The sequence below is a fragment of the Vespula vulgaris genome, chromosome 16 (genome assembly GCF_905475345.1).
Source record: "Vespula vulgaris chromosome 16, iyVesVulg1.1, whole genome shotgun sequence".
NCBI classification, from domain to species: domain Eukaryota; kingdom Metazoa; phylum Arthropoda; class Insecta; order Hymenoptera; family Vespidae; genus Vespula; species Vespula vulgaris.
Window position 1 is genome coordinate 393,371 of NC_066601.1, and position 11,372 is coordinate 404,742.

The 11,372-nt window shown below is 27.7% G+C and overlaps 1 protein-coding gene across 1 annotated transcript; it reads left to right on the forward strand.

Moving 5' to 3' along the window:
• Positions 1-4,709: 4,709 nt before the first annotated feature.
• Positions 4,710-10,133, forward strand: LOC127069783 (uncharacterized). Its single transcript, XM_051007253.1, has 3 exons — positions 4,710-5,633; positions 8,058-8,236; positions 9,925-10,133. The coding sequence occupies exons 1-3, from the start codon at positions 5,538-5,540 to the stop codon at positions 10,055-10,057; spliced, it is 408 nt and encodes a 135-aa protein (XP_050863210.1). The 5' UTR covers positions 4,710-5,537; the 3' UTR covers positions 10,058-10,133.
• The last annotated feature ends 1,239 nt before the right edge of the window (positions 10,134-11,372 follow it).

Genomic DNA, 11,372 nt, shown 5'->3' on the forward strand with positions numbered 1-11,372 from the left:
GCCTTCTTCCTTTACCGCGTTTCCCCCTCCCTCATTCCCCCATTCCCCAAATCAGCCTTACCCCCTCTCTCCTCGTCCCATGCCCCAACGGTTTCCCTTTTTCGTTTTACTTTGAAATCGAGCCCCCTCTATTATATTCCACTCCACGCTCCCCGTCTCATTCTATTTCAAGATAAGAAATACCTACTACGTCAGGCACATCACCGAATCGGGAGAGAGCTTACCAACTATTCGTTTTCGAACATGAAAAGTCAAATTGATTCTTTTAAATTGATCTTCTTCTTTTGTTTCAATTGATCCAATTGATTCTTTTTCTTTCGCTTTCTCTTTTGTCTCTTTTTTTTCCTTTCTATTTCTTCTCTTTTTTCAGCGTCCTCGTATTACTGCGTGCCAAATTTTGAATTTTATCCCTTTCATATCTATGAGTTTTGATGGGTACGTTGTACGGCGTAGAAAAATGTCGTTCGAAGTTACACGTTTGTTTTCTTTTTTTTTTCTTTGTTTTCTTTGTTTTTAGGCATTCAAATTATTTCAGGGAAAGAAAAATAGAAATTTTACAAATTATTTGTTGAATCGATTGTTGTAATTGCATTAATATTTATTTGTTTTGCATGATTATGATACGTTTTATAAGAAACTTTAAGAAAACACAAAAACGAAACTTCTAAATGATACATTTTAAAAACCTTCTTTCGTTTGATCTTATTTGTTTAATTATTTGTTTTAAGAAAAAGAGATGATTTTATCAATTATTTAAAGTATTAATATTTATGATCGAATTAATATATCATATCTGGGCATCTAGGCATCAAGAAATATATCATTTTTTTTATGATAATAAAAAATAAGAAATAAGACGCATTATGCGGTACAATGTTGCTCCATCAATAGATCGATGGAAGTATATCATCGGTAATCGTCTCGTTACATCAAATCACATTCTCTAACGAGCGACGCAAAGTTCGAACACCTGTCAGATCGAATACGATACACGTTACGAGAGACCAAACCACCGATATTGATACACCAAGTCGTGATCTCTTATTACTCTTACTAGACTTACTTACCTTAAGTAAAATGCGCATTTACGCGATCAACATGCAAAAGATATCACGATTATCGATTATCGTTGGTTTAATACGTTATCACTACAAAATAATAATCAAAACGTATATATACAAAATTTTTGATTAAATATTAAATATCGTTAATCATATTATTCTTTTATTATTTTAATAAAAAATGATTTTAATGATTAAATAAAAAAAAAATTTTCTAGTCGACAAAAATCACATGCACGTAAATTGGATACGCCAACGCTAATATAACACTAAACTGCTAGAAAAACACGTATATAATACTTTTATGCATCTTGTCAATTATGTTAGTTAATGTGTTATCAGTATGAAATCCTAATCAAAACAAATGACAATTGCATGATCCGAATATCATTGATATCGTTTATTCTAAAATAATAAAATAATTTTAATAATTAAATATAAAAAGGAATAAGAAAAATCTTTATCTAATCGCAAACATCACGCACATCTAAATTAGCTACGCTCATTCTAATACCACTCCGAACAACTAGAAGAACACATTTATAATACTTTGATAAATCTTATCAATTATATTGGTTGATACTTTATTGGTATAAAATTTTAATCAAAACAAATTGACAAATATTTCATCCATTTATTTTAAAACAATATAATGATTCTAATAATTATATATATATAGAAAGGGAAAAACGAACAAAAGAAAGAACAAAAAAAGAAGAAATAAAAAGAAACAGGAAGAAAAGAAAAATTTTCCTCTACTCGCAAAAATCACATGCACGTAAGTTAGATACGCCCATGCTAATACACTAAACAGCTAGAAAAACATGTTAATAATACATTGATGCATCTTGTTAACGTCATTAATACAAGAAATCGATGATAAGAGAGCTCAAAACATATTCTCGATACACGGTAGTTCGCAAGCGCGCGCGCGGGCTCAAGAAGACGCCACTCAAAGCATCGCATGGTTGCTTAACGTTGATTGGTCAATACACAGGCGGGCCCCCATCGTGCCTCCGCGCATCGACTCGCCCATTCGTTTATCTGCCGATAATATGGCGGTCTCTAATCGACCGACACCTTGTTGACCTATCGCGTTCCAGAATGATGACGATAACGATGATGACAAGTATCTAAATTCTAATGAGAAAAATATTTTGTTTGTCCAACGTTTGATATGTCTCTCTCTCTCTCTCTCTCTCTCTCTCCCCCTCTCTCTGCTTCTGTCTCAAACATATTCTCTTATATTTAATATTCTTTTTTCTCACTTTTTCTCCTTCCAATAAAAATACTTTCTTCATTCTCTAGTTTCCCACGATATTACTTTTTTGTTTTTGTTTTTGTTTGTTTCCTTTTTATTTCTAGCGACTCCATGAATTACTATATTATTCTCGTCGATAAAATTTTGAAACTTCGTTATAATGATGATTTCTCAAAATTTTCTCAAAATTTTACTTTTATTTTCCCAAAGAAGATGTAAAGATAAGGAGAGATAATTCATTTACTGAGCTCACTTTGTCATCTTTCACCGTAGTTGTTTCTAATAAATATTATCGATAGTTACAAATATTGTTCAAGATACTTACATCGTTATTCAAATCTTAAATTGAGAATGTAATCAAAACTATATTAAAAATCGACTTTTTTTTTTAACATATAATTTTTATACGCAAAATTTGTATGTGTATACGCAAAACATGTTTACAAAGTTGTTAATTAAAAACATTTATAAGTACCTATATATATATGGTGTAGGTAAAAATTAATTGGATCAAAAATTAATTGGGATACCTACTCATAACCAGGTGTCATTACGAAAACGATACTCTAAATCTTGAGGATAATCTAACAAGACTTGAGTTTGCGTCATGCATGAACTTGATGGTAGCTGATGCAATCTATCTACGACTTAATGCAGTGTCCTCCTTCTATTCTAAATCCGTACTAATCGAATTCTCCTCGATTTGATTAAAGGACATTGTGTTTACTTTTGCTACCACAATAACAATAAGTTTGTGTGGGAACGACGTGTTAACAAGATTATAATTCAAATGTATATGTAATTCATACGTATATATTTATATATACATACAATATGTACTATATTAATGGTGTATATAAGGTTTATTATTATGCTATATATATATAGATACGCTAGAAATATATATATATATATATATATATATATATATATAATCATATATAAAATATATATAGGAATACATAATGTCATGAATATGGAAATTTATATTAAATTTTTTGTTATATTTTGGATTATAAAATAATTATTATATCAAATTATAAAGCAGTACATAAGACAGATATATATGTATAACATATGTATATGCATTTCAGAAAAATATGTTATATTATATAAATTACAAAAATAAAGAGAAATGCATAATGTTGATAAATATGAAAATTTAGATTAAACTTTTAATATTAAATTTTTTCTTTTTTTTTTGTTACATTTTAAAACAAAAATAATAATTGTAAAATGATCGTGCAAACGTGAATGAACTCTTTCAATTCTCGAACATATTGATGCACAAAATTACGTCAACAATATCCACAAACGCACCCGAGATAATTCACACATTGCCTCTAATATACCGTTGAGAATGAAATCAGAGTCCGATACGCAAAATACGCGTCACAAGCCGATGTTTTGATACGTGGAAACGAATATGGTGCAATATAATCCGTTGTACAGCAGCGTCTGACGTATCTATGTAATTTGATCATTCTGTGTGTGTATGTGCGTACGCGCGCGCGGTTGTATGTGTGTACAGGGTTTCCCGTTAAATTACAAATTATTCGTCGACTTATATAAAAAAAAATCACGTATACATAACTCACGAATATTTTGATTTAACTGGAATGTTTCATATTTTATATATAAAATTATTTTATCGTGTCGTTTCTAATTTTTTTTTATACATAGTACGTAAGTATTATATTATAAAATAGGAAAAAAATGTATTTCTTTTATCTTCATAAGAAAATTTAATAAGATACAGAATAAAAAATGATATTTTAGATCCTCCCGTTTAAGATCCTTCTTAATAAGAAGAATCTAAAATATCATTCTGTATCTTAAAACTTCAGAATGGATCCACATGCAACAAAATTATAATATATGTGTCAAGTTTTATGAAGAAATGAAATTTACTTGTATTCAAAATATTAAGTTTTATAAAATTTAATAATAATAATAACAATATAATATAATCTTATCTTAATTATCAAATCATAAATAATCCAATCAAAAAAACAATTCATTTAAATATATCGCAAATTATTCGAATACTTTTTTGAAAATGATTATTTAATATAATATCCAATCATAACGTAGAAATACACACACACACACACATACACACACATATATACCCACCAATGAAAAAAGAAAACAAAAGGAAAAAGAAAAAGAAAAAGAAAAGGAAAAAGAAAAAGAAAAAAAGATGCGTAGAAACGCGCACACGCACCTTCCCCTCCGTTTCTCCTCACAACTCTTCCGTCCGATCCAAATGATCATCTTTCCTCTTCCCCCACCCTTGCCACTCTTCGTCTTTCCCCACCACCACCACGTGGCACAGTCTCTAGTCCGACAACAGCGCAGCCTATATAAACTTCTGGTGCCTTGGAAGCGTCCTCACTCTTTAACACGAGAGAACAGTTTATGTTTAAATTTCGTACAGAGTCGTGGGATCCATAGAGAGAGATAGAGAGAAAGAGAAAGACAGACAGACAAACAGAAAGACAGACAGAGAGAGAGAGAGAGAGAGAGAGAGAGAGAGAGAAAGAGAGACAAAACAACGTACGTAACGCGAAATTCAACACGCGATAAAAGTTCATAGAAATTTGTTTTTGGGGAAGTTTTGGGGGAGTTTCTGCGCTATAGAAGAGAGAAAGAGAGAAAAAAGAGAAGATTATATCAACAGAGCTCACTTTTGATCTATCTAATTAATATTCATATATCGATACATATCTCTATATCCATATTCCTTTTTTGGGTGTGTTTGTTTCTTTTCCTTTTCATTTTCTTTAAAGCTTTGTTTTTTTTTTTTTTAAATACACACTCGATCACTTTATCTTATTTTTTATTTCCTTCATTTCTATCTGTGTATTTTTTAACTCCGAATTATTATCAGTTATATCTTCCTTTTACGATTTTCTTTGATTATACTTTACGTGTACAAAAGAAGAAATCGTCGATATAACGTGCGAAAGGATCGTGCTTTCCCGCCAACGAGCAAACGGTTCCCTCGTTCCAACAAGGAATAGGATAAAACATTGAACGTTGAAAGGAGATAGAGAATAGAGAGAGAAAGAGAAAGAGAAAAAAGAAAGAGAAAGAAAGACAGAGATTCATGGTCGTCTAAGTGAGGATCGCGAAGTTACAAGGACTAAAAGTTTTCACATTTAAAAGGATTTGTTTAAAATTGTTTTGTATTCGAAGAGGGATAAAAGAAAATGGAACGCAAAGTCGTCATTGTCATCGTTACGCTCATCACCACGATCATGTGGTATTCTACGGAAAGTGACAGCGCTGTGGTTAGATCCTCCCAAGTAAGTACGATTCTTTTTTAATTTAGAAATTCTTTTTTAAATTTATTTAGTTTATTTATTTTTCTTGTTTATTTTCCTTTTTATTATTTACTCATTCATTTACTTATATATTTTTCTTGTTCCAATCACTCGTTGGTACGATCAAAATTTTCAATTCAAAATTACAATCATTTTTTTTATGCGAATTTCAATATTTTTCTCAACTATACTTTATTCATACTTGGATCAAATGTATTCTAACATATTTGTTGTACATAAGGACATTTAAAAGCGTATCGTTAATACAATCAAGATCTCCAGTTTAGAATTAGAATCACTTCTTTTACACGATTTTGAATCTTTTTTTCAACTATATTTTATTCATACTTGAATAAGAATTTCGTTGGTACGATCAAGATCTTCGGTTTAGAATTAGAATCACTTTTTTACGCGATTTCGTATCTTTTTCTCAACTATATTTTATTCATACTTGAATAGGAATTCATTGGTACGATCAAGATCTCCGGTTTAGAATTAGAATTACTAATTTTACGAGAATTCGAATTTTTATCTCAACTTCATTTTAATAACACTGCTTGTGGTTAGAATATTTTTATTGTATATAGAAATATGCTTTAATCTATATAAAACCATATAGTTTTATTATGAAATTTATATATATATTACGGTTTTTTTGCATACATAAGTATGTTATTCTATTTAAGAACGTATATATTTGATCTATTAATTATATATATATATATATATATATATATATATATATATATATACATATTCCATATTATTAATGGATAACGAATTTAAAATAATTTATATAATAAATATTTACATTGTGTTTTTATAATCCGTATAAAATATAAAATTGTCGATCGAATGAATTTCGTGATATATCATAATTTTATGAAAGAGTGTATCTACTTCAATTCTGTTTATATACAAATAATTTTAATAAATATATTCTTTTGATTATATTCATTAATTAAAAAGTTTTTATTGCTCATTTTTTATTATAAACTTTGCGCATATGTTTCTCCACATAAGTTTCCATGAATTAGTTTCATGAAATGTTTGATAAAAAAAATCTGAACAAATTCTAATATATATATATATACTTCAACTTCAATTTTCAATATATATATATATACATCAACTTTCTTTCTGACATACATGTATTAGAAAGAAAAATATGTGAATACATATGTAATTTTCTCTTCTAAGTTTCGATAAATAAAATTGTATAAGGAGTCGCCATCGCCACGACACACATATGAATGCATAAATACATCATACATAGATGCATATGTACATACATACATAGATGTATACATACATCATACATAGATGCATACATACATCATACATAGATGCATACATACATACATACACAAATACATGTATGCATAGATGCATACATGCATACACGCACACGCGCGCGCGCGCATACACACACAGACGCATGTACATATGGATATATAAAACGCCTTTGGAGGCGAGCATACACGCCTCTTTTTCACGATTCGAGGTCGATGGCATTGACCCCGAACTGCGTCGTTAGGTTTTGACGCAATAAGCGCCGAAAGATAATCGGACGGTACGAACGCGATTTTGCCAATTCGCTCTTTGATTTGTCATATCTATCTCTCTATTCGACGCATTATGTGTGTGTATATATATATATATATATATATATATATATATATATGTAGATATTAATAAGTAATACATAGGACTTTGTGCATGTATGTATATTTTTTTCATTTGTTCCGGGGATCCGATTTGATTTTCTTTTCTATATGTATATACACACACATACACACATTCTATATATATATGTATGTATGTATGTATGTATGTATGTATGTATGTATGTATGTATGTATGTATATTCTTTTTTCTGAATTTTTTATTATTATCTTTTTGTTTATTTTGTATTTTTTTTTTCTTATTAAGCACGTTCCACTCGTGCACGCAGTTATAAAATAGGTCTACATATCATCGTAATATAAATTAATGGGCTTGTTAAATCATCGATTTTAATCCGTTTAACACACGTTTGATCTAAATTGACTTCTTAAATTCTTTCACCATGTATCTATGTATTTCTACGTCGGTTTTTTTTTGTTTCTCATCTTTACGACATCCAAACAAATGGTTATACTTGCAGTTTGTTATAAAGACATTATTAATTTTTTTTCTTTTTTTTTTCTTATTTCTTTCATTCTTTTTCCTTTTTAATATTCACGATAATTTGCGATTTGTGAATACATGAATGATATTGATAAAATGCATGAAATGATATGAATATGCATCTTTCTTTTTTTATATTAGATCTATGTTAGTACATCAACGCGGAAACGTTTTTTATTTATTTATTTAATTTAATCTTATGTATATATTTTCTTTTTTTATTCCTTTTCTATGTAGGAATTCTCTGAAGCAATAGAAGAAATGTTACGGAGCACGGTAATTGACAATGTTAGAGATTTACGCTCGACTGATCTTGAAGAACGAAACGGGACACGACATATTTGTCAAGGCAATCCTTGCGGATGGGCGATCTATACTAAGTTCACACGACGCTTCGAATATTTCATGAGAAACACGTAAGTTACCCTTCTCCTTCTCTTTATTTATTTATTTATAATAATTCTATATATAGCAAAATTTTCAATAAGTATCTATTACTTTAATATTACATTCGTTTATTATCGTTATATTATTATTAGTTGATTATTAGAGGCCGGACGAATGCTTTAAAGATCAATACATTAACATTGAAAACACAGATATATCGGATTGATGGATTGTTAAGAAAAAAAATTATTTAGAATCAAAGTAAAATAAAAAGAGAAAAATAATTTTCATCATTTTACCTTCAATTGTATATGGTAAACAAAATATAAATAAAATATATTTCGATTGGGACATATATCGAATTATTTAACATTAGATGATCGCGGATGTGTATACAAAAATCAAACATTCCATCTTAAAAATCATTACTTTTTAGGTTAATACCTTATTTATTATTGTTTCAAATTGTAAGACTAAAAACCTACGTAGAAGCATAAAAAGTCTGTTAAGTAAAAAGAATAATTAATTTTTTAAATCACCTTGGAACTTCTAATTCGTCCTGTGTACATATATATATATATATTTTGTTATATATATATATATATTTATATATATATAATTTATATATATATTTATATATATATAATTTATATATATATATATATATATATATATATACCGTATATGAAATTTGTTTGCGCGGATCGTTAAGAAAAGAAAATAATTTTTATTCGGAATAATAATAAAAATTATCAGAGCATTTCATTTCCAATTGCACATTTACTCATATATATATATATATATATATATATATATATATATACATATATATATACATATATACATATATATGTATGTATGTATGTATGTATGTATGTATGTATGTATATTAATACATTATCAACATATTATAAATAAAAAATCTAACTTACTTTCCGACCATAATAACTTAGATCAAACAATAATGACAAGGAAACGATCGATTAATATAGATAGTACTTAAACTGAACAAGGGCAATGATTCTTGAAATCGTACTAGTAAAAGTAATACATATTCTCTTGACTCGCTTTGTAGAAATCGTAGCATAATTTTCTTCTTCTCTTTCGAGAGTGCCACGTTATGAAATCTATAAAATGGAAAAGTCTAAATAGTTCTGATTCTATCTATAGTACGAGCAAGATGGCCCGTGTTCATTATTCTCCTATTTTCATCATCTAATGTAATAACAAATAAGAAAATCTATTCGATATACCGGCTGTACAAGATTTCTAATTAATTTCTATTATTCTAATTTTCATAGAAAAATGTAGGAATTACTTTTTTTAGCGTTGATTTAAAGAAAAAGAAACGAAAGATTTCTTTTCCTTGTTGCGTGTTCGTTAGATTTAAAATTTGTTTTTGGATAATCATTAATATATATATATATATATATATATATATATATATATATGTATATATATTTTTTTTTTATTTGATAATAATACACACCCACTTACATCTATTTTAGGTAAAATTTATCTCTATTTAGGTATATAATGTAGATATAGTATAGCTGTAATATATCTACTTAGATATATTACATAGATATATCTGTTTAGGTATATCAATTATTAGAAAGTAATTCTTTTACTTTCTTTTTAATTAAAAAGTAATTGATAATATCAGGAGAATATTGAAAACAAATATTGATTTATTTTTGTCACTTATTTTTCTTAGATGCGAGTGCCCAGATTATTCGTACAAGTGCGTACATACGGAGGACGATTTATCCGTAAGTGCATACGTATATCGGTGTCGTCAAAACACGACGTCGAACGATACTGAAGCACCCCCAGAAGACACGAATTAGAAGACAGAGACTTATCCATTTCTTTTTTCCTTTTATTTTTTTTTTCTTTTTTTTTTTTTTTTTTTTTTTAATCAAAGGCACCAATATCACAAAACATATTCAATAAGTTTAATGATTAATATTTCACCGTAAAAAAAAGCCATATCCATCAAGCTTTTTTTGCACCGATTTATTTTTATGGGACGGTCCAGACGATTTAAACGATAAAGAAACGTAAAGAAAAGAAAAGAAAAGGAAAAAATTTATATATTTGTGACATATTGTCTTCCTTTTATCCTCGATAATTTTTTCTGCCATTAATTATATTCCAATATAATATATATATATATAATTATATAATATATATATATATATAATTATTTTCTGGTCAAATAGAATTTAATCGCTTTCTGAAAGTTAAAGTAACAATAATTAATTTTATACTTTCCGTATAATTTATTATTTGAAATATGTATCATTAAATTTCGATACAATTCTTTCTAATTTCCAAATTGAATTCAATTGTAAGGTCACTTAAGACCGTCCTTCCTTAGTCAGTTTCAGCGCGTTCGATATATGCACACACACACACATATATATATACACATGTGTGTGTGTGTGCATATATATATTTAAGTTTACGATTTAGAAATATAGTTTCAAAACAGTTTGCTCGTAATAATTTACAATCAATTAATAATTTCTAAGTGGTATATATAAACATAATTATTAAAATATTCTTAATAAAAAGAGAAGAAAAAGAAAGAAAAAAAGAGAGAGAAATCAAGTCAAGTAAAACTGTAATTTAAATCCGATGCATTGTTAATTATTATATAAATTGCAATATTTATATTATATTGTATATAATAGCATATATATATATATATATATATATATATACATGTATATGCAAAACATTAATACTTCTTTTTATCAGCTATATTTATAATCGAGAATTAAAATAGTTATTGAAGTATTTAATATTCCGGAAAATCAACAATATCAAAATTAAAGAAATATTATATTTAAGACAATATAAGCAATATTATGATAATGATTTACACAAAATTTTATATATATAATTTAATAATTACATAAGTTGTGAATACCTGTACATACACAAGTAGTATAGTTGTCACAACATTTTCAACAATGTGTCAATATAGAATCATATCAACGTAATCAAAATTATCGAAAATGAAAGTCTGGATTAACTTTTTGATGTATTTATAACTTTCTTTTTCCTTTTCGTTCTTTTTTCCTTTCTTTTTCTTTTTTTTATAATAAGACACCGCACGAATTCTTGCCAAAGTTATTAATAATGTTGTACTTAATG